This window comes from Microtus pennsylvanicus, chromosome 12, assembly GCF_037038515.1.
Source record: "Microtus pennsylvanicus isolate mMicPen1 chromosome 12, mMicPen1.hap1, whole genome shotgun sequence".
Taxonomy (NCBI): Eukaryota; Metazoa; Chordata; class Mammalia; order Rodentia; family Cricetidae; genus Microtus; species Microtus pennsylvanicus.
The window spans coordinates 53,917,992-53,942,268 of record NC_134590.1 but is presented as its reverse complement, the minus strand read 5'-3'; the positions used below and the strand labels follow the sequence as shown (position 1 = coordinate 53,942,268).

Below are 24,277 nucleotides of genomic sequence, written 5' to 3'. Positions count from 1 at the left end.
GGAGGCAGCATTGTCTATCAAAAAGAGAAGATCTGCTGCTGTGAACATAGCTGCGCACATGTCCTTGTGATATGAATAGTCAGAACCTGGAAACAACCTAGATGTCCCTCAACCAAAAAAAAATGGATAAAGAAAATGGTACATTTACAGAATGGAGTATGAGTCAGAGGTAGAAAATAATGACATCTTGAAATTTGCAGGCAATGGATGGATCTAGAAAAACACCTTATTGAGTGGAGTAACCCAGACTCAGAGAGACAAATAAGAAAGACTTAAAACAAAGAAAAACCAACCTACAGTCCACAGCCTCAGAGAACCTAGATAACAAAGAGGACCTTAACAGAGACATACAAGGATCTACATAGGAAGGAGAAAAAGAGAAGATTGGCGTCATGGGAGAGGGTAGAAGTGAAGAGGGGAGGAAAGAAGAGGAGTGAAGAAAAATGTATAGCTTTTTTTTCTAATTCTAAAAACAATTAGAAAAGAGAGAACATTTGACCTGCAAAGCAGTTCTGTTGCTGGCTAGTTGCCCTTGGGCAGGGCCTAAGCGGCTCTGAGCTCCAATCTCTTGTAAGAGACTAGAGTGCCCCTCGGTGGCTGGTGGGAGATTCTGATGTAAGCATGAGCCATGGGATCTTGAGCAGCATCTGTCTCACAGGGTCATTATGGTATGGTCACGACTGCCACCCTGTTTCTCTATTGCTGCTTTCTAACTTCGGCCACCTGGAATCAACCAACCCTGAGTAACTTAGTGGAGAGGGAAGGAGCGAGGGCAGACTATAAGAAGTGGTCCATGGAGGTGGGAGCAGTAGAGTGAAGGGGGCCATTGACAGGAGCAGAGGGTAGCAAAGGGGAGTACCCATCATCCACCTCAAGGCCTGACACGCAGGCTAACTTACTCCATGCCAAGCCTCCAAGCCTCCAGCTTGAAAGAGAGGGGAAAAAACTGCCCTTAGACCAAGATTCTCCTCCACCAGAAAACCTTCCTTCCAGCAAGTCAAAAGGCTGCCTGGGGCTTCTTGTGGAACTTCTGTTCAGCTCCCACATGCACCAAGGCATTCCAGCTGTCATACGCTTTTAGATTCTCTGGTACCCCAAGATGGTTCATTACTGTCTAGACCTTAACCCAGGACCACTGGGAACATTCTAGGATTGTGTGAGTCGGGTTTATTGCCCTCTGTGAAAGGCAAAATACTCATCACGACGGGGGGGGAGGGGCAGGCAGGTGTGGTTTCCACCAGGAAACATGTGGGGTCTGACTTGGTTTTGCGGTTCAAGGGAAGATTCAAGGAGACTGGCTTTACCTGTGCAATGTTAGGGAGATGACAGGATGCATCTGAATTCTTTGATATGAAATCTTGATGAATTCTCTCCACCAGGCTGGAAGCATGAAGCTCAGGTCGGTACAGGTTAAGTGGCTGTCACTTCTATTAGCCATGTGCAAAGATCGTTCTACATCGTTTCCTCATGTGTGTGACTTCTTTCTGTCTGCATTTGAATTACAATCTACCATCGCTTTGTCTGATGCTGGTGTTCTGTAGAATTGCTTGAGATGAACTGAAGAAACTTAAGATGTGGTTTAGGTATGAGGTCACATTGCTCCACCTCTCTGAAAATCAGAGCCGTTTCTTCTTCATTTCCTCCTTTCCCCCCAATATCTCCACAAACAACCTATGCATTTCCTGTCCAGGGGAGGAGCAGCTAAGGCAACTAGCTTATCACTAGTGACTCAGTCTGGGAAGAAGTGTTCCCAAGGGAAAGAAAGAAACCTGGGAACTTGCCCAGTTTCCTTGTCATATGGACCCTGGGTAGATAGACTGACCATAGCACCCAGAACAGAACCTTATTATTTTTAGACCCTTAGCAGAATGCCCTTGAGTGTATTATGCTTCTAGCATCATTTCCAGAAAATATATTCAGAATCTGTAAGGTATGGCTTTCAGAAAAGTCACACAAAATGAGGACCTCTAGGGGAATGAAATTGAACCACGTCCTTCTAGCTAACCACATGATCTTACCTTCTATTCCCATCTAAAAAGCATGTACCATAGGCAGGATAGAAAGGGGAACTCAGGGGACTTAGCAGAGTGGCCATCTTTTCTGTGTTTTGTCTGAGATTTTTTATTACCCATCTCCTTGACCTTGTTGACAAAGTCTGGCCTTGGAGTCCACCTGTGTTTCGTGTGTGATTTAACAAGGAAGTATTTTAAAGCTGGAGGGAAAAGTTCATTGTATAAACAGGTCTGCAGGTCACTTTCCTTACCCCAGAGTTCACATCTTGAGATCCAGGATGAGGGATGCCGTATTAGCCGATTCCATGCTCCTTAACCTGATAATGCATGTGAAAAGATAATGGGTTCTGGAACCGAAGACCCTGTGGCGAGAGCTAACATTCAGGTCAGGACCACGCATATTTGCTCCAATACTGAGTAGTGTTTTTCTTGAGTATGTTTAAGTGCCCCATGGACAGATATGTTTATCTTTCTTGATACCAGCTGGGACACATTGTAGAACTTACAGCAGCTCCCAAGAAAATATGAAATGAAAGAACATATAGAAGAAACAACCTACATGCCCATTGACTGAAGACAAATTGATACATTACACAATGGGGTATTGTCCAGCATTCCAAGGGGAGAAGAGTCAATACATACTATGTGGTGTTTTGAATGGGAATGGCCCCCATAGACTTGTATATTTGAATAGTTGGTTCCTAGTTGAACTGCTTGGGAATGATTTGGAGGTGTGGCCTTATTGGAGATATGCCACTGTGAGGAAGCTTTATGGTTTCAAAAGACCAATGCCAGACTCGTTCTTGCTCTCTCTGCCTTCTGCTTGCAGATCAGGATGTAAGCTCTCAGCTACTGCTCCAACACTGAGCCTGCCCATCTGCCACCATGCTTCCCGCCATGATGCTCATGGACTCACAGTCTGAAGCTCTAAGCCAGCCCCAGTTAACAGCTTTCTTTTATAATCTATTTTCGTCATGGTTTTATCATAACAATACTAACTCTAATTAAGATATAATACAGCATGACTATCCTAAGAACATCATGCTAAGTAAAGTAAGACATATATAAAGATTCCAGTTGCATGAGGTACCTAGCATAGTTGAAATGAAACAGAGAGAATTGTAGCCAAGGGTAGGGTAGAGGAAGGTCAGGGCGTTAATGCTAATGGGCTGCAAAGTGTAATGACTCTATTTATCTGTATGTGTAAAAACAGTCAGGATGGACTGGAAAGTGAATCTCAGTGGTAGAGCACTTGCCCAGCATGTGTGGTGCAGGGAGTTTAGTTCCTAGCACTACAAAAACCAAAGTGAAATCACCCAATGCCACCACTGTCATGGTGTTGTGTGTCTGTAGTCCCAGCTACTCCTAAATTTTGTTATTATAAGAAAAGAGGAGATTGTGTCTTGATGAGTACAAACTAAAGACAAGCATAGTTGAGAAATAAGGTTGGGAAAGATTTACCATAGAGATCAGGTTCGAGAAGGAAAAAGATGGTGCACAAGTCTGGGGGCATGCTTAGGTAAAGACTGTGAAGCATATGTTTGTGGGATTAAAATGGCGGACAGGAGCACTTCTGGTCATGCTTGGCTTGAATGATAAATATGGCAGCCAGTAACACCTCTGGGCAACCTCAGTTTTATAGATAGATAGATAGATAGATAGATAGATAGATAGATAGATAGATAGATAGATAGATAGATAGATTAGATAGGGAGAGAGAGAGAGAGAGAGCAACAACAAAAGGTTTTAGCAGTAAAGGAAAGGACACTTTGAAAGTGTGTTTCTTAGGGGTTTCCCCCTAAAACTTAAATCCTAACATATTTCTATTTGGCTACAATTTTTTTTGAAAAGAGTGGGTAAAAAGATTTTGAAAACGATTTTTATGATATATGCAAGATGATGCTTTTGTTTTTCTTTTTGAAATACAAATTCTTCCAAGTAGAATCAACTCTTTCATGTCAGATCCAGCAGTATTGCTCCAGTTTCCACTCCCAAAAAGAGAACTCAGGTTTTAGTCCCGGGTTTCTCCAATCTTTACTGTAATTTGAACTGGAGTATAAGACCTAAGAGACGCATATAAGAATAATTTGGGGAACATTGTGAGTTTTGCTGATTAAGTAAGAGCTTGCTGATGAGGAATTCTGATGTGTGGCTGGTTCTCAATGCTGATAACTTCCCTTTCCACCAGGCCTTCTTCAAAGTGGGAAACACTCTCAGCCTTGCGTCTTCTTCTGCCTCCGTCTCCTGTCTTATTCTGCCTCAAGGGCTGCAGATGTTACCAAGGGGGAAAGTAGAGGGGTTCTACAACAGCTGGAACTTAGAACAGAGAGTTCTTGAGAAGGCCACTGCAGCAATTGCTGGAATTAAAACATAAACCCTACTGAAAGCAAAGTAGCCGCCAAACGTCTATTTTCTAAATTGCCCATGATAGTACCCCATAAATTTTGATTGACATTAAAGTACATAACATCATAACTTTTTCTGTTTGTGTGTGTAAAAGGGAGAGCACTAATGTTTTCCTGGCATAGTTTTCAAAGGCAGGTGCTGATGGACTTAAACTACCCTGGTCTAGACTTTGGATAGAAATATTATTGAACCTTACATTTTCATTTGTGTCCACTGATTCTCAAACATAACTGGGGTCAGCATTGCCTGGGGGCAAGGGAAGCCATGGGAGCACAGAACCCTGTCCTACATTAACAAGTCCAACTGCAATAGCCCTACTTATTTGAAGTTTTAATTGACACATAGTATTGGATATATTTATGGGCACAATATGGCATTTTGGTCCACATATACACTACTATATAATGATCAGATTAGAGTGATTGGCGTGTTTATCACCTCAGCATTTATGACTTCTCTGTGTTGAGAACGTCCAGTCCTCTCTGCTAGGCATTTTGAAATCTTGTCCTTTTTGAGGGCACTAAGAAACCATAAGTGATTTTATATAAGATGTTGGATAAGAACAAAAAAACCCCAGTTTTCTTCATATTTTCTTCTTAATTTTATCCAGCACTTGGGCCATTTTACCCTCAGTGAGCCTCTGCATGGAGGTTGATTTCCATCTGGGAGGATGCGGTGCACATCTGGTAGGATGATGGACAGGGCTGACTGCCCTGGGTGCTTGGTTCGCAGAGGCGGAGCATTTCTTGCTATTATTTATGCTCCAAAAATATTTCTAAGACTTATTTTTGTTTTATGTGTCTTGTTGTTTTGCCTGTGTGTATGTGCAGTGCCCATGGAGGCCAGGTGAAGGTGTCGTGTCCTCTGGAACTGAACACACAGTTGTGAGCCACTGTGTAGGTGCTAAGAACCAAACCCAGTGAAAAATCTGTTTTCCACATTTCCTTTTATAGCGATCACGACTGCAAGAAGATACTGAGTACATTCAAAAGAGCATTTGTTTCCAAGAATCCATGCAACATCACAGGGGAAGACTATGAGCCACTAATTAAGTTGGTCACTCAGACCGTACCATGTGACAAGGTAACAAGCTATTCCTTTCGCATTTGAGAATAAAAGCCAAAGGGAAGAGGTCCCAGGACCAGAGTTAGGATGCAGAAAGAGAGGCAATCTTGGCATTGGGCATCATTTGATACAGTTGGTGGGGTAGTATTGGTAGAGGGTGGGCTTTGGAGAACTAGGAGACCCTCAGGGTTTAGGATATCTGGGGAAGGAGGGTAAGAGAGAGGAGATGGGAACAGAGAAAAGAATCTAACATCAACCCCACCCCATAAGAACAAAAATAACCCAGACTTACATACTTATGGAACTTCTCCTGGATTATGATATAGTAGACAAGAAGATGGTGACACAAGGCCAATTTGCATTTGAAGAGTGATTTTTACTCTCCTAGCCCTCACCTTCTTAGTTCTTCAGAGACATCCTACGGAGTAGGCAAGCCAGAGATCAGTCTTTTATCACCAGCGAGGAATCTCAAGCTTGGTGAAAAGAAATTGCCCAAGTATAAGAAATGTAAACCAGCTGAAGGCCAGATTGTGGTGGCACATGCCTTTAATCCCAGCATCTGGGAGGCAGAGTTTGGTGGATCTTTGTGAGTTCAAGGCCAGCCTAGTCTACAGAAAGAGTTCCAGGACAGGCCCCAAAAGCTACACAGACAAACTCCGTCTTAAAAAACAAAACTATCAAACAAAAAACAAAACAAAAAAATGTAAACCCACTGAAATGTAAATAGAACAAGCCCTGGTGTCCTAGAAGCCTGGTTTCCAGTCCTTTGAATATACTGGGTAAGGTCTCTTATGAGTACAACTCTTTCAAAGTCTGCGTTTAAAGCAAAATTTTCATGTCTGAAGCTAAGTAAAGCCCTCAACCCACTCATGGTTATCACCGCCCGTCCCGTTTTTAAGTGAGCTGGAGATTGCTGTGTCTCCTACCCCAGGAGTACCAAGTGCATTGCTCTGAACAGAGGACGTGGAGGGCAGACAGTAACCAAACTGACTTCTCTGAATAGGTAGTGGGTGTGATTCACTTTGATAGTTTTATTTAGAGAAGGTTGATTGATGGAATGATCGATTGACTGCTGTTCTGGGGATGGAACCCAGAACCTCGTTTGTGCTAGCAGTCATTCCACTGCTGAGCCACATCCCCAACCCATGGATTTATTCTCGGACCTACTTAATTGTGTGTTTATTCTTTCTCAGACTCTCTTTTGGAGCAAATCCAAACACCTGGCTCATCAGTATACCTCGGTCCAGGGGAAGATGTTTACCCTGGAGGACACACTGCTGGGCTACATTGCTGATGATCTCAGTTGGTGTGGAGACCCCAGCACTTCTGGTAAGGATCTCAATCACCTGGGGTGGCTCAGGGTGCAGAGGAATGGATCTTTGAGCTGGGAAATAGACCTTGAAAGGTCAATAGGCACATGCCCTATTGCCATTGGTACCCTTAATGGCAAGTCAGGCTCTTAGAGAACAGCAATCCCTGTCCTCTGGAAATATCAGCTTCAGAGCTTAGGACTGCAGTTGGCCTCTGAGGGATGGGAAGTAGTACATGTGGAGGAGATGACTGATCAGAAATCCTCCCATAAGGGAGGAAGCAAGAGAGAGAGAGCTGAGAAAGACATTAGTTATTATTTATTTTTGTGACAGTTCCATGAGATCTAATACAGTCTAGAGGAAATCAACCCAATCTCCATAGCAGTCATTAATCCGTTCATGAGGGTAGATTTCCTCATGATCCCAGCTCCTTTTAGAGGTCCCATCAACTCAACACATTGCAATAGAGAATTAAGGTAATGTGAGTGTTGGCAAGCCAAGCTGTATCAAAGCACAGTCCTAGTTTATAATGCTGTTGAGGTCAGACATCCCCAAATCCAGTTCTCCTTCCTACTCTCTCCTTTCCCTGTCCCTCCTGCTCTCCTCCCTTATCCACTCCTTCCCTCTCCTCTTTCTCTTCTCTCTTTTTTTTTTTTACAAGTAGTGGCCTCCTTAACCTGTATATCTTAATGCATTCTGAATCATGCATTCTTGAACATAACTATGAGTCACTTTTAAAGTCATTTTGAAACTGAAATTATATATACTTAAAGGTGTGCAGTGTAATGTTTGGTTATAAATAGACATAGTGAACTGATTATTATATTGAGATATTTAGCATGAGAATCTTAAGGTATCATCCCCATTCTTTATTGTGATCACCCCTTCTTTTCTCTTCATAACAAAGCAATCTATGTGCCCAGAAACTCATCTGTTCTTCATCTCTGCTCACACTGTCTGAGTCCAGCACACTGGCACCCACTCTTGCTGGGAGTGCTGCACTGATGACTCTTTACCCCTCTGGATCAGTCTCCGTTAGATCTGACACCACAGAGGTTTTCTTACAGTAAACATCTGACCATGTCTATCTCCTTTGAAATCCTAATTTTCTCTCCTCACCTCTAGACTAATGGTCTAAGTTCCTTATGTTAGCATGGCTTCTGTATATCAGGGGCATCATCTTTTATCGTTCCCCTTTTCTGATCAGAGCCCAGCACAGCTCTTTGCCTCTGCATGTGCCATCTGCATAAGGTACCCTCCTCCTCTTTAGAGTCTGTCTAAAGTGATTCTTGTCCAAGGCAAAAATTCAACCTGAATTTTTCTGGTAATGTTGCACAGCAGAAGTTAATCTTTCTCTGGGTATTGGTCTTCGCTACATGACATGCTGTAGGAGGCAGGGCTCCCACTGATTCAACCCTCTATCTCCAGATGCTAACCCTCAGCAAATGTTTATATACTAAGGTAGATAACCTTGCCTACAGTGTCATAGAAACCATGTAGCCACACTCTAGGCTTTATACCGCCCTAAGGGCTGAATCTGTTCTTATGGGGCTGCCTGTAGAAAACCTGAGACCACCTGAGCCCCCAAACTTCTGGGGGTTGAGAAGGAAACTCTCCACAGAGAGAACTGCCAGAAACCAGAGAAGTGTCTTATGGATATGTCTTCTTCCGGCAAAGGCCTGGCCTTCTCTCTCTCTAAGTGTTCCTGGACTCCAGGGGAGTGATGGGGGTTGGTCTCTTTAGGGCAAATTTTTTATTGTCATTTCCCAGAATAATGAGTCAAAACCCATCACACTGTTCCTGTCTGGGATCTGGAAGGGAAGGCAAGTAGTTGGAAGGAATTCAGGGGACACTTAGTCAAATTGGGTCAAGATATGTCCATTCTCCAGTCTCAAGCCTTGGCAAAAATGTCATTGGAAAACACTCCCACTGTCATTGTCAGCCAAGAACGAGCCCAAAGGTACATTTCCATTTCCACTTTAACTATTTCCTATAAACTATGTGTTTTAGACCTGAACTATGACTCTTGCCCACACTGGAGTGAAAACTGTCCCAACAATCCTGTCACGGTGTTCTGGAAAGAGATTTCCCGAAAGGTAAGCTCCAAGTAGTTCAGTTCTAGAGTTTTGACTGAAGGCACTGTCTGGTCAACGGTTGGTTGATTTGGACCCTTTTTGGGTCACAGATCTTTGTAGGTGTGAAAGTGTGGAAACCTTTTCTGAGAACAAAAGCTCAGAGATACATGCTAGATGACTTTCCCACCCACAGAAACTTTGCAAGCTCAGAAAAAAAAAATCCCTACCCCTCAACGAGTGCATAATATTCATTGGCCATGTCTATCAGGAAGCTAGGTTTGGTTTAATCTTGGGACCCAGGCTTTGGCTGGATTTCTGGGAAAGTTTTAATAGTTTGAGTTTTTGGACCATTTAATATGTTCCCAACTCTTTGCAGGAGTTAAGAGCTCTGTCTTCACAATAGCCAAATAAAATATCATGAATACCATGGCCACTTTGGAGCAGCGCCATGGAGGTGCAAGCAATCATGGAAGCTACTAGCTGATTCCAGATCTCGAGCCTGGGCTGAGAAACACTAGCTCCCTCGCCTCACACCATAGAGATAACTTCACTTGAAATTGCATAAGCATATTTACTTTTTTCCCCATTAGTTGTGCCTCAGTAATAAAAATTCCTTTGTAAGTAGACCAATGGGGGGAAAATGAAAATGATCAAGAAAAACAAGTGAAAGGAAAAGAAAAAATCCAAACATATTTGTTGACAGAGATTTCTATCCCACCACATTCCACAGCTGTTCAGTCCCAAAGAAACACACAGAAGTCTACATTAATTATAGCTGGTTGGCCTAATATTGTCGAACACTTACTACATGTTTTGAGCACTCAGAGACACTGTAGATTTTTATTGCTTTTTAAGAGAATGCTTTTCATTTATGCCATCAACTCTGGGATATGTTTTATAGCCACACCATCATTAAAACTTTCTACAGCAGGTCATGTGATATATATATATATATATGTATTGCTTTCTTGTACTCCCATTTCAACCCTTGGTACTAAGAGTTAAATGGTGAGGGCGACTGAAGACATCCTGACTTCTGAGACACTGCAGCACGAGCACCTTGATCCTTGCCTCATGGAAGAAGGCAAAAAGTCTAGTCCCTATCTTTGACAGTAAAGATGGTTCTTCTTACAGGTTTGAATCTTCAGGTCATCTTGCTGCTAAGTCATGTGACTTTGAGGTCAACTGAGCCAAGCTTTCCTTATGTCAGGGGACTCATGAAAATTCTACCTTGTGAGGTCCAGTGCTCTGCTGGGTCAGTGTTTAATGATGATTCATCAGTGTTAGGGTGCCCATCTGCTAATCTCCCTCTGTAGCAAGACAAGCACCAATGGACTTCATAATTCCACTCCAGATCACTCAGCAGTGTAGAAGTCACCTGCAGAATAATGTCAATTTCTTCAACTGCATACTCGGCCTTCCGTGAACTGACTTTACAGCATCCACTGATGCTTCCCTGGCAAACACCACTGCTTTCTGAAACCTACAGCCCTTTCCTGTCACAGCTTCATTTGAATCCCACCTAGTCTTTGGGACAGGGATTTTGTCTCCTATACGGCGCTTCCTCGTTCTTTCCTAATCGCTAGTATAAAGTATCGTCTTTTTTTCCTGCCATCTTTTCTTTCCTTGGAATTTTACTGAGCAAAATTTCCCCTCTGCCATGTACCAGGTATAGATCACTAAAGACTCTAGAAGATCCTGGGAAGCCAAGCTCTTGTTTCTCACGGAGCTCTTCATACTGATGGCTAAAGCTGTTCCACCCATCGCTACGATGAAATGTATTAGGTACTGTGCACAAATGTCACGGAAGGAGACCCAGGTCCCAGAGGTCTTGGACTGTCTTCAGAGGAAGCTGCACAGTGAACATTCACATGGTTCACTCCAGTTCTTAACGAATTTTCCAGATGAAATTTTTTTGCTTGAGGAAATAAAACTCTCTCTATTCAAAGGCCAGCCTGGTCTACAGAGGGGGTTCTTCAGGCCATCTCCTTTTTCTCTTGGTGTCTTTTTTAGAGCCTTGGGGTCATTGGCTCTTACCTAAGTTTCTCTTTCCACAGTGTTCCATTTCCCTTGCCCCTAAATTGTCCATCTTGCTTCGGCTAAATAAGGCGTAGCCTCTACAGTACATGACACCAGTTGAGTGCCTTCATTTCCTTCCTCTAGAGATCCTCTGTTTCTCACTCTAGACTTTCAACTTCCACATCACTTACAGACTAGCAAAGCTGCATCAAGAACTCATGCAAAGCAAATATTTTCAATGTGTTAGACTATTGGATAGATTCACCATTCCTGGGCTGAAAGTGTAGGGGCTATTTTCTCCCTCCTAGCTAATATACGTACTCTTTTGAATGGAATTACTGGAGAATAATGATGGACTTCTTTTTTAAGTTTGCAGAAACTGCCTGTGGTGTGGTCCAAGTGATGCTCAATGGGTCTCTCAGTGAGCCCTTTTACAAAAACAGGTACTTCTTTCCTTTCCTTGTAGCCTGTTTACAAGGGTTAGTTATCACAGTTACCATAGTTATAGTGGTGTTTCATTTGTAGTTTAATAAATAAAGATTGCCTGAGGATCAGAAAAGTAAAACAGCCACCCTGGCCAGTCTTACAGACCAGGCAGCAATGACACACACCTTTAATCCCAGTAGCCACAATGACATACACCTTTAATCTCAGTAGCTACACTAGTTTGCCATAGAAACCAGGTGGTACTGGTACACACCCTTAATCCAAGACTTAGAGAGGGTTATAAAACGGGAGGAGACAGTCCTCAGTTTCAGTCTCAATCTGAGGTTTCCTAGAAGCAGGATCACCATTTTTGGACAGAGGTTTGAGATAAGACCCAGTGGCTGGCTGCTTTACTTTTCTGTCTTCAGGTTGAACCCCAATATCTGTCTCTGAGTTTTCCCGAAGAGCTGATCTTAAAAAAGGAGTGTTTTGTATTCTTGGAAGATGTTTCTCTTCCTGGGTTAATATTTTCTCTGTTTTCTCCTTTGTCTGAAATCCTCCACCGTTCCTAAGGGCCATTATATGGTGAGCAGCTACTGTTCTTCACTTTCTGAGGTCTCACCTAGTCTTCTCAGCTCTCTTTCCCCCTCGCATTCTGTCCTCCCATTTCACCCATACTGTCTGGCTTGCCTCCCCACTTCTCCCTGTCTGCATCCCCACCATTCAGGAATAATGGCTCACTTGTCTCTCCAGTTCAGCAGCAGAGGTGTCCTGGGGCATCAGAAGCCATGCTGGGCTCTGCTCTTCACTGTCTAATGGCAGCACTGTCAGCAAAGCACTAATGATTTAACAGGGTGGACACCAGAGGTCATCGCACACACCCTGTGTGACCTTGGGCAGGCAGCTAACCTCTGGGAGTCCCTGTATGCATAAGTGATGAGGTGAGGATGTTATAGAGCTAAACCAAGAGAGAGTTCCATGTCTAATGAAAACTCCCCACGGCATATCATCTATTATTTTCTCATTTATTCCTCAGGACTGAATTGGTCCACCCTCAAGCCTCCCGTCCCAGGCCTCCTTCTCCTCTTAGTTTCTGTCATGTCAATGGCCTTTGTTCTCTAATTTTTCTCTGATAAAAATACTTCTGGAGAGCCAGGCGGTGGTGGCGCACGCCTTTAATCCCAGCACTCGGAGGCAGAGGCAGGAGGATCTCTATGAGTTCGAGGCCAGCCTGGTCTACAAGAGCTAGTTTCAGGACAGGAACCAAAAAGCTACGGAGAAACCCTGTCTCAAAAAATCAAAAAAAAAAATACTTCTGAAGATGGAAGCATGTATTAATTTTTTTCTGGGCACTCTAGGTACCCCTTGTTAATTGTTCCTCTCTTCTGTTTCAATATTTAATTTTACAAAGCAACATTAACTCTTTTGTCTTCTTCTGACCCTTGTTTCCTATGGGTTCTGGGTGAAGATGCTAGCTAGCATTCAGAATCTTGTCATCTGATATTAGAGAGCTAAGTCCCTGCCACAGGGAAGGTAGCTGTCCACACTAACAAGGACGAATCTAAAAAGGCATCGGTGAGCAGAGATTCTGTGGTTGCAAGCGGCTCTCTGGTAGTACTACATTAAGTATCTCATATGTATTAATCAGCACCGAAGTATAGTTAAAATCTCATCTGGGCTGGGAAGTCTCCACTGCAAGCCTTTGATCCTAGCTTGGGAGGCAGAGGCAGGTGATCTTGGTGAGTTCCAGGACAGCCAGAGTTGTAACACAGAGAAACCCTGTCTTGAAAAAAAAAATCTTATCTTTAAATTTGGAAACCAAGAGTCATGTCAAATGGGGAAAGGTAGGAGGCGAGATATGTTCTGCTCAATGGTGTCCAGCTGGGTGAGTTCTGACAGCTGGCCTGGGATCAAGGATATTCTTTATCTCTTCTGTTTTAGTACCTTTGGAAGTGTGGAAGTCCTTAATCTGGACCCAAATAAGGTTCATAAACTCCAGGCCTGGGTGATGCATAACATCGAAGCAGGTTCCAGGTATGTCACTGTCTGTAGCAGACTGATAGTCTTTGAGTCAGCCTGTGAAAAATGCAAGGTCACGAGAGCGCAGCGGGGACAGACCTGCATGCTCACTCTGCTCTGAGTCCTCCTTCTAATGTCTTAATTCTGTCTTCACAAAGGACAGTGCCGGCTTCCCACCTCTGTTCCTGCTGACCTGAGAACCCAAGAGGTGGACCTCTGTTCCACCTCTACTCATTGCTGTTCCCAGGAGCAGTTATGCAGAGGAAGTCAGACACTCAGAGGGTCTTTGAAAGATCAGATTACTTGAATATTTTCTTTCTTCCCTAGTAACTCATGCTCAGGATCCTCCATAAATGAACTGAAGCTGATTGTGCAAAAAAGGAATATTGCATTTTCCTGCCAGGATAACTACAGGTAATTGATTTCTTTTATTTTTTTAAGATTTGTTTATTAATGTAAACAGTATTTTGCCGGCATGTGTGTCTGCAGGCCAGAAGAGGGAGCCCGACCTTACTAGAGATAGATGTGAGCCACCATGTGGCTTGTGAGAATTGAACTCAGGACCTCTGTAAGAGCAGCCAGTGTTCTTAACCTCTGAGCTATCTATCCAACCCTCTAAATATTTTATTTTTTAATGTATGAGTATTTTGCTTGCATCCGTGTCTGTGCATGACATTTGTGCCTGGAGGCCGAAGAGGGCATTGGGTCCCCAGAGCCGGAATTACAGTTGTGAGTCACCATGTGAGAGTCTGACATTGAACATGGATCCTCTGGAAGACCAGTCAGTGCTCTTAATCACCGAGCCATGTATCCAGGCCAGTAAATGATCTCTTGTGAACAAAGCAGCTGTGTGACCTGAGCAGGCTTCAGCGATGCCTCTCAGGCCTTGGTGGCATATGATATGTGATAGCTTCTGCTGTGCCACCAAACCTAGCTTGTCTCCCTAGCCAATGGCTTCACTCTGGCTGCCTGGCCATTCATCCTCTTCCTCCGTTCGTGCCAGCCCTAAGCAGTGACTTGCCCCAGACGCTGACTGACGCTCGGAGGACACACTTCCTGCTTTACTACTGGGCTTCAGGGGAACAGAAACATGCCTCGCCAAGACTTTTCTCCCAAGTTTTAAGATTCCGTGACTGGCTATAAATTTGCATGTGAAATCTCCTTGGTTAGATTCAAATGTAAATGCCTATTTTTTTTTGGTAAATTTCCACCCGGCAGTCTACAAAGACTTATCTTTTCTAGATTAAAACCAAAACCAATGTAAATTATTTTTTTTAATTGAATGCGTCACAATTTGTGTGTCATCCTCCTGCAAGGGTCATACTAATCTTCTCTGTATTGTTCCAATTTTAGTGTCAGTGCTACCGAAGTGAGCACCTAATGTAAATTCTTAACAAGAACTTAGCATTAACCTATGGACTGGCATATATCTTTAAAGTCACCTGTAACTCCAAAACTCCCCTCATTGTTTTTGACCAGTTATGGCCAATGATTCAGACAGGGACAGCCAGCCACTTTCTACAGAGTGAGCAGGACTTTTGAAGCTTTCCCATGAGGAGCAGCTTCAACCAAGACCAAAGCCCAGAGAAAAGGCTCTGTGACGTACGCACTGGCTGAAGAGGCGGAGTAATTGTATGCCTCCTTACGTTGCCTACCATACCTCAAAGGCAGATTTAATGGATGGGTGGCTCATTTCCCAGATGACTTGAATTTCCCATCAATCAAGCTGGCTCTTCTTTGGAAACTGCCAGGAAAAAAAAATCAACATGCTGCAGAAGTTAAATGAAAAAAAAGCAGAAGAAAAGATCAGCTATAAAAGAAACTCCGTAGACAGCTGATGAGGCGAAGATGCAAAAATGTTTTGTACGGGAAAGAGTGCTGGCAGGCTGGAGGAGGTTGCGGAACATAGACTCAGTAGTTTTGTGAGCTCACATTTATGGAAATGACAGTCCTTTAAATTTACCAGTTAGATACTAAAGTGGGCTACGTGTAGAGGAAGCGTTGCCCTCTGACCGCATCCATACCTCTTAAGGACAGTCCCTGAGTTCTGTGCTGTCTCTTGTTTTCCCCCAGAAGTCATCAGGAAGCTCCCTAACTGGGGAAGGCAGAATCCTCAAGAATGTGGGTGGGCCTGCTCTCTGTGGCCACATCTGCTATCTTGTGATCAGCAGCTGTCAAAGATTTGTGACACATTTGAACCAGAGGTTCACTTTTCACCTCCATATATTTCCATCACACTCCGTCCTTGGCATTGATTTCTGTGGCCTTACAAGTGAACTGCACCCGTATGAGGCACCTTTTCAAGTCGTTTACTCCTGGGCTAGGCAGTTCTCTGTGTTGATGCTGAGGAGAGGCATGTGTGTAGTTGGTCAGTGGTCCGTTTTCCTTTGGTTGCCAAAAGGTCTTCTTTCATTGATGAGTTGGACCATAAGGTACATCGTTCAGTCTCTTTCCTCTTAAAGTTTTGTAACATTTATGTTTATTTACTGTATGTATGTACATCTGTACATGTGTGCACATACCATAGCTTTCATGTGAGCATCTGAAGACAACTTGTAGGAATCAGGGCTTTGTTCCACCACATGAACTCCAGAGATCAAGCTCTCCGGTCATCGGGCATGGCATGGCAGTGAGTCCCTTTACCCCATGACCCATCTTGCCAGTCCTCAACCTGTCCCTTGATTTCCTTTCTTACTTCTCTCCCACAGGCCTGTCAGGTTTGTTCAGTGTGTGAAGAACCCTGAGCATCCGTCATGCCGTTTTGGCATGTGATTTGGATCCTAGACCCCCTGTTGCTGGTCAAGATGAGAGTCTCTCAGAAACTACACGGGCACACAGCCGGAGCTATCAGAGAGCGCGCTCTTATATAATGCCAGCACTCAAGATGGAAGGACTTCCCAACAAAGTTGGGCAGCGTTACACGATCGGTTTAGTTCTTACTGTATACTACTCAAGAAAAAAACTATTCCATGAAACAGAGCTAAACTTGTATATTGTTATTTCACTTTAACTTTCTCATGTGGTGCTGTATTTTGTTCAAATATTGTTAACTCTCTTTTTTTTTCCTCTTTTAATGAAACTGAAAAGCAAACTCGAAAACTTTCACACATGGTAGTTAAGCCTGTATACCATTGAGCTCCATCCTCAGCACAGCTGGTAATATCATTTTTATTGAACAATTGACAATCCACGGAGGAGCAGGAGGAGTGGGTGGGAGGACTGTGGAATGAGAATAAATAATAAATAAATAGGCAATCAAACCTCCCTGCCAAAATGGACAAAGAAAATGAAACGTCAAGCTTTTCAAATGAATGGCCTTATTTTTCTTCAATGTTTCTTTTTCCTACAAATATTCAAATGGTAAACCTGAGGTCATGGGTTATTACGGGGAAGGTGTTCTGTGGGAACTTGAACATGCTTGCTGTTTTAATCTTTCACCCTTCCAACATGTGCCAATAAGTTTGACTATTGTTTTCCGTTTTTTTTAAAAAAAAAATGAGATAATGGAGCTTAGAGAGGTTATAAACGTTCCTAAAGTCACATTCTGGGGATCATGATTAGAGCTGGTGCTGACTCCGGTCTTTCAAACTTCACAACATATGATATTTCTTCTTTTCTAGGCCTTTACCACCAAATGGATAGTAGCCTGTATTATTGTCCAGAGAATGTTGTTGTGCTAAATTGAATGTAATGGAATTGGAAATGTGATTGTTTTCTTTTGTTTCTTGGGACAGGGCTTCTCTGTGTAACAGTCATGGCTGTCCTGAAATTCACTCTGAAGACCAGGCCGGCATTGAACTCACAGAGATCTGCGTGCCTCTGCCTCTCGAGTGCTGACATAGATTAAAGGCGTGTGCCACCACTGCCCAGCCTGAAATGTGAATTTTATGGACACTTTCAAAACTAATTCATTGCATCCTATTTCCTTTCCTGCTCATACTTGGTGCCCTTTATAGGTAGTAAAATATTTTTGTTGAAATATTGAGTTAGTGAGCCAGATGGTGGTAGCACAGACTTGTAATCCCAGCACTTGGAAGGCAGGGGCAGGCAGATCTCTGAGTTGCAGGTCTACTGGTCTACATAGTGAGTTCTAGAACAGCCAGGACTATTACACACAGAAACCCTGTCTCAAAAGAACAAAACAAAGCAGAAAAACAAAAACAAACAAACAACCCAAAAAAAAACAAAACGAAACAAAAAAAAATATTGAGTTAAATTTGAGTTAAACTACATTTGTTGCTGATATTGGCGATTTGTTTTCTATCCTTTTTCTCTTAGATCAGCCTTGCTTTGGGATTACCAATTGTTGCTGCTGTTTTCAAACCTACAATCTTTAGCTTTCTTTCTTTATTTTATCTAATTGTGCTTTTTTTCCTCTAATTTTAGAAATATAAAAATGTCTTATTTCTTCTAGCTTCCTTGGATATCTTTGTTCAACTGTTTTGAGACAGATGCTTAGATCATTGATATCGCAGCCTGTTTTCTTTTCTTACACATGTATTTTAGTGCTGGGGGTTTTCCTCCGAGTCCCACTTTTGCTGCAGCACTGAAGTTCTCTGTATGCCTGTATTGGTTGCCATTCAGTTTAAAATCATTCCTGGTTCCACTGTTATTTAGAAAAGCATTATTTACTTCTCAACATCCAGAGAATATTTTTAGTTTGTCTTTAAAAATAAGTGTGTTTTGTAGATATTAATAAAACTAAATTGTTACAGCCTCAAAGAATTTCCTTGGTTTATTGAAAATAGCATAAATGTTGGAGACAGGCACTGCCCAAGTCCCAAAGAGAGACTCTCTCAAAAATCAAGGTAGAAGGTATCTAAGGGAAGACAACTGAGTTCTTTCTGTAGCCTTTTCATGTATGAATACATGTGAACCGGCACACATACACAGAGAGGGAGAAAGAGAGAAGAAGTATGGTAATAACCTGTATAATGAAAATTGGCAATATGTCATAAAGCCTTGACAAATTTGTATTGCATTAGTCAGGATACATACATTCTCGTAAATCCCATACGAACACAACAACACACACACACACACACACACACACACACACACACACACACACACACTGGATTTATTTGCTTGGCTTACAGGCTGTGGTTCAGATAGTCCAACAGGGATTCACATTGGTCCCAGCTTTCAAGTAGCTCCTATGACAGAATGTCCTCAGAACCAGATGCGTGACAGTGAAGCCTGCAGCCTAGAGCTTTTACACGAGACTCTTCTGCTTTACTGTGAAGGGTGGATACCAGATTCAGGGTTCACTAATGTTGTTGCTCACGAACATACTTTGGAAGTGGCTGCTTGTGTCAGGAACTACTTGGCCTTCACATCCCCTCCAAGATGACGTGTATAGTGTAGAAATCAACTTGTAAGGCAAGCCCATGAAGACTCCTCCGAGGTCATGTTTTAAGCCAGTGGAAATCTCAGAGGAGACAAATCACAAGGTTTTCATATGGTGCTGAAGAGGGCCCTTGGGGCGGGGGCACAGAGATGGCTTGGGGCTAGAGTGTTCCTTCTTCTTACCCCACCTTTCATCATTGTAGCACGGAACCCTGAATCTGTTCTCTCTGTAGTTCTAACTTTGAGCATCTAGACCATTGACCCTGCAGCCATTTCCAGCCCTAAGGGCTTGATGACCTACATGCACAAAAATATTCCGTGTTCCTTTTCTTTTTCTTTAAATTGATTTTATTGAGCTCTACATTTTCCTCTGCTCCTCTCCCTGCTTTTCCTCTCCCCTTCAACCCTCTCCCAAGGTCCTCATGCTCCCAATTTACTCGAGAGATCTTGTCCTTTTCTACTTCCCATGTAGATTAGATCCACGTCTCTCTTAGGGTCCTCATTGTTGTCTAGGTTCTCTAGGATTGTGATTTGTAGGCTGGTTTTCTTTGCTTTATGTTTAAGAACCACTCATGAGTGAGTACATGTGATAATTGTCTTTCTGGGTCTGAGTTACTTCACTCAATATGATGTTTTCTAACTCCATCCATTTGCCTGCAAATTTCAACGTGTCATTATTTTTTTCTGCTGTGTGGTACTCCATTGTAGAAAAGTACCATATTTTCCTTACCCATTCTTCAGTCGAGAGACATTTAAGTTGTTTCCAGGTTCTGGCTATGACAAACAATGATGCTATGAGCATAGTTGAGCATATGTCCTTGTGGTAAAATTGAGCATCCTTTGGATATATACCAAAAAGTGGTATTACTGGGTCTTGAGGAAGGTTGTTTCCTAATTTTCTGAGAAATTGCCACACTGATGTCCAAAGGGAATGTACCAGCTTGCATTCCCACCAGCAATGCAGAAGTGTTCCCTTTACCCCACATCCTCTCCAGCATAAGTTTTCATCAGTGGTTTTGATCTTGGTCATTCTTACAGGTGTAAGATGGAAGCTCAGAGTTCTTTTGATTTGCATTTCTCTGATGACAAAGGATGTTGAACATTTCCTTATGTGTTTTTCAGTCATTTTAGATTCCTTTATTGAGAGTTCTCTGTTTAGGTCTGTACTCCATTTTTTTATTGGATCATTTGTTCTTTTGATGACCAATTTCTTGAGTTCTTAGTATATTTTGGAGATCAGACCTCTGTCTGATGTGGGGTTAGTGAAGATCTTTTTCCATTCTGTAGGCTGTTGTTTTGTCTTGTTGACCATGTCCTTTGCTTTACAGAAGCTTTTCAGTTTCAGAAGATCACATTTATTAATTGTTTCTCTCAGTGTCTGTGCTACTGGGGTTATATTTAGGAAGTGTTCTTCTGGGCCAATGAGTTCAAGTATACTTTCCACTTTTTCTTCTATAAGGTTCATTGTGACTGGCTTTATGTTGAGGTCTTTGATCCATTTGGACTTGAGTTTTGTGCATAGTGACAGATATAATTCTATTTTCATTCTTCTACATATTGATATCCAGTTATGCCAGCACCACTTGTTAAATATGCTTTCTTCTTTCCATTTGATATTTTTTGCTTCTTTGTCAAAAATCAGGTGTTCATAGATGTGTGGATTAATATCTGAGTCTTCAATTACTTTCATTGATTATCGTGTGTGTTTTTATGCCTATACCAGGCTGTTTTCAGTAGCGTAGCTCTGTATTAGAGTTTGAAGTCAGGAATTGTGATGCCTCCAGAAGTTCTTTTATTTACAGGGTTGTTTTGGCTATCCTGGGTTTTTTGCTTTTCTATATGAAGTTGAGTACTATTCTTTTGAGGTCTGTGAAGAATTTTGCTGGGAATTTGTTGGGCATTGCATTGAATCTGTAGATTGCTTTTTAGTAAGATTGCCATTTTTGCTATGTTAATTCTACCTACCCAAGAGCATGGGAGAGCTTTCCACTTTCTGGTCTTCTTCAATTTCTGTCTTCAAGGAGTTAAAGTTCTTATCATACAAGTCTTCCACTTGTTTGGTTAGAGTTACTCTGATATATTTTATACTATTTGTGGCTATTGTGAAGGGTGATGTTTCTCTGATTTCTTTCTCAGTCTGTTTATTATCTGTGTAAAGGAGGGCTACTAATTTTTTTTTAGTTTATCTTGTATCCTGCTACGTTACTGAAAGTGTTTATGAGTTGTAAAAGATCCATGGTAGAATTTTTGGGATCATGTTCCTCTTCTTTGTGACTGATGGATGACTGTTTGCTCACAGACCTTCTGTTTCCTCTTTCCACACTCTGTTTTGCTTTATAAACTTCTCTCACTTCCCCTACTTTGTCTTTCATCATAGCTAGCCAAAGGGTGGAGAAATAACCTGAGACCTCATGTCCCTCTTCCAACTTCCTTAGGCTCACCCTTTTCCTACTGTGGTGACTTCTGATTTTACAATATTTGAAGAATAGTTTCAAAGAGAGTTCTGAAGTGGTAGACTGAGTGCTTGAAAGGGTGTGTGTGTGCATGTGTGTGTTTGTTTGTGGCAATGTACACTAATTATATGAATCAGTATTCTTACCTGACAAACAAAACTACAAAATATTTGGGCAAAGTACATATTTTCTTTACCTTTGTCTCAGCTACCCTCCATGTTGTTCTTTTACTGTGTGAAAGCAGCCCAACTCAAGTTGGCATGCTCTCAGATACAAAAGACAACACTACAAGCTAAGACTGCCTCTTCAGTGACTGGTGTATCCCAAAAAGAAATTCCCATGTTTGTAACTTGGGTGTCTTGGGAAGACTCTGCTTGGTTGATTGTTAAATGTTAGGAAGAACACTGTTTGCTTTTTAGTAATAGTCTTTGGAAAGCCAATTGTAAACTGATGCATCAAAGGGACTTTTGAGTAGAGGAGGAAGGAAATCGGGGACTCAGGAGTCTGGCCTGTGTGCAGCCAGAAGAAAAGGACCATAGACGTTCCTCTTGCCATTGACTCTTCCCTGGATTTTGGACATGGTCTTGCTGCGTAGCTCAGGTAGGTCTTACACTTGCAAACCCCTGCGTCAGTTTTCTGAGTGCTGACGTCACCAGCATATACAACCCAGCTTTCCTTCCTCGTTGGAATCTGTTCTCACCATAGTTCATCTCTCACCAAAGAGAACTGAACTTGAAGCCCCGCCGGTACTTTGGGGGCTAAGAACATCTGCGCAAATGCACGAGGAAGGTGGGAGCCAGTTAACTTCCGGATAAAAGTCTGACTATGCCTATATATACAGTCTGTGAAACGGTACAGTCTACCAAAATGTTGCGCGTGGTAAGCTGGAATATCAACGGGATCCGGAGGGCCCTGCAAGCTCTGGGATGCCAGGTACCAGGTAACTGTTCAACTTTCTTGCGACACATTTTGGAAGAGCTAGATGCGGATATTGTCTGTCTCCAGGAGACCAAAGTGACCAGAGACGCACTAATGGAGCCCCTGGCTGTCGTTGAGGGCTATAATTCCTATTTCAGCTTCAGCCGCGGCCCGAGTGGCTATTCTGGTGTAGCCACTTTCTGTAAGGACAGTGCTACCCCAGTGGCTGCTGAAGAAGGCCTGAGTGGTCTGTTTGCCACTCTGAATGGGGATATTGGTTGCTATGGAAACATGACTGAGTTCACCCAAGAGCAGCTCCGGGCTCTGGATAGTGAGGGCCGGGCTCTCCTGACGCAGCATAAGATCTGCACGTGGGAAGGGAAGGAGAAGCCCTTGACCCTGATCAACGTGTACTGCCCATATGCGAATCCTGGGAGGCCTGAGCGGCTGACCTTTAAGATGCGTTTCTATCGCCTGCTGCAGATCAGGGCAGAAGCGCTCCTGGCAGCTGGCTGCCATGTTATAATCCTGGGGGACCTGAATACAGCCCACCGCCCCATTGACCACTGTGATGCTGGAAATCTAGAGTGCTTCGAAGAAGACCCAGGGCGTAAGTGGATGGATGGCTTGGTCGGTGGGGAGTACCAGGCTGAGTCCCATATAGGGTCTTTTATAGACAGCTACCGTTATTTCTATCCAAAACAGGAGAGAGCCTTCACCTGCTGGTCAGTGATCACTGGTGCCCGCCGTCTCAACTATGGTACCAGACTTGACTATGTACTGGGAGACCGGACTCTAATCGTAGACACTTTCCAAGATGCCTTCCTGCTTCCTCAAGTTATGGGCTCTGACCACTGCCCTGTGGGAGCTGTCTTGAATGTGTCCTGTGTACCAGCAAAACAGTGTCCGGCTCTGTGCACCCGTTTCCTTCCTGAGTTTGCAGGTACCCAGCTCAAGATTCTTGGCTTCCTAGTTCCTCGTGAACAAGCACTCAAGCGGGGGCAGCCAGTCCTGCAGACCAACCATCAAGCCCAGGTCCAGAAACAGCAAAAAGCACAGGCCCACAGGCATTCATCCAGGCCTCCAAAACGTCAAGGTGGCTCCAGAAGACTCCAGAAAGACTTGATGAGTTATTTTCAACCCTCTGCTAGCCTTTTGCAAACTTCTGATGTAGAACTACCTAGGCTGCCTCTGGTGACCAGGCTTCTTACCCCAAAGTCTCCAGAAGAGAATATGACAACCACAATGGTGGATGAAGAAGCCAAGGATTCTGAGGTCAAAGACGAGAAGGAGGTACAGGCCTCGTTCTGGAAATCTTTGCTGAGTGGGCCCTCACCCGCACCCCTCTGCAGAGGCCACAGGGAGCCATGTGTAATGCGGATTGTGAAAAAATCAGGACCCAACCTGGGCCGCCATTTCTATGTGTGTGCCAGGCCACAAGGTCCTCCTAATGACCCCTCATCAAGCTGCAACTTCTTCCTCTGGAGCAGGACCAGATGAACCAACTGAGGCCTGGGGATGTCTGGCCTGGTCATCCATGCGCAGGGTCTGATGCCAGGTCTCCACCTCCTAAGTTGTCTTCTCCCCCGAGGGTTGCTACCTTCCTTCCTTCCTTCCTTCCTTCCTTCCTTCCTTCCTTCCTTCCTTCCTTCCTTCCTCCCTCCCTCCCTTCCTTCCTTCCTTCCTTCCTCCCTTCCCACCTTTCCTTTCTTTTCTCCATTCCCTGCCCTAGCTTCTCTTCTCCCCTAAGACATTCCTCTTCTCGCTCCTCCCTTCCGTCCTCTTTGTCCATACAATAACCAACCTCCCAGAAAGTTGTAATGTTAAACCCCGATGCCCTCGATGTGCAGTGTATTTGTTCATAAACAAAGTTTGTGCTATTTTTCAGTGAAACAAATGAAAGTGTCTCTGGTTTGGGAACCAAACAATGGTGTATCTGTTCTCTATGCAGAAAACTCACCTACACCCCTCTAAGGATATTGTACAATGACATAACAGCGTGTGTGCTTCTTGCCAAGTGACACAAATGTGAGACCACAGTTAAACACATGATGCGAAGAGCAGACCACCAGAGAAGCGAAAACGATCAGTCATTGCACTAGGCACTGCACACAGGGCAACTGTCAGTCACCTCTTTCGCAACAGCAGAACGCTTTGAGTGAATATAAACTTTCTGCTATCTGAATTTTAGGGTTCTTCAGGAGGTCAAGAAACAGCTTTGGGAG

The 24,277-nt window shown here is 43.3% G+C and overlaps 1 protein-coding gene, 1 non-coding gene and 1 pseudogene across 2 annotated transcripts in view; 2 read left to right on the top strand and 1 right to left on the bottom strand.

The window, feature by feature from the left end:
- Positions 1-18,057, top strand: part of Cd38 (CD38 molecule) — a 39,684-nt gene extending 21,627 nt beyond the window's left edge. The window contains exons 3-9 of the mRNA XM_075943672.1: positions 5,372-5,501; positions 6,677-6,812; positions 8,804-8,889; positions 11,257-11,330; positions 13,255-13,347; positions 13,660-13,746; positions 16,041-18,057. Of these exons, the coding sequence (XP_075799787.1) occupies positions 5,372-5,501; positions 6,677-6,812; positions 8,804-8,889; positions 11,257-11,330; positions 13,255-13,347; positions 13,660-13,746; positions 16,041-16,104 (670 nt within the window). The 3' untranslated portion in view covers positions 16,105-18,057. The remainder of the gene's footprint in view (positions 1-5,371; positions 5,502-6,676; positions 6,813-8,803; positions 8,890-11,256; positions 11,331-13,254; positions 13,348-13,659; positions 13,747-16,040) is intronic.
- Positions 14,606-14,709, bottom strand: LOC142833252 (U6 spliceosomal RNA). The gene has a single exon (XR_012907381.1). It is a non-coding gene; the product is annotated as a U6 spliceosomal RNA (small nuclear RNA).
- Positions 18,058-21,623: 3,566 nt separating the features above from the next.
- On the top strand, positions 21,624-23,846 carry LOC142832572 (DNA-(apurinic or apyrimidinic site) endonuclease 2 pseudogene; annotated as a pseudogene).
- Positions 23,847-24,277: the final 431 nt, after the last annotated feature.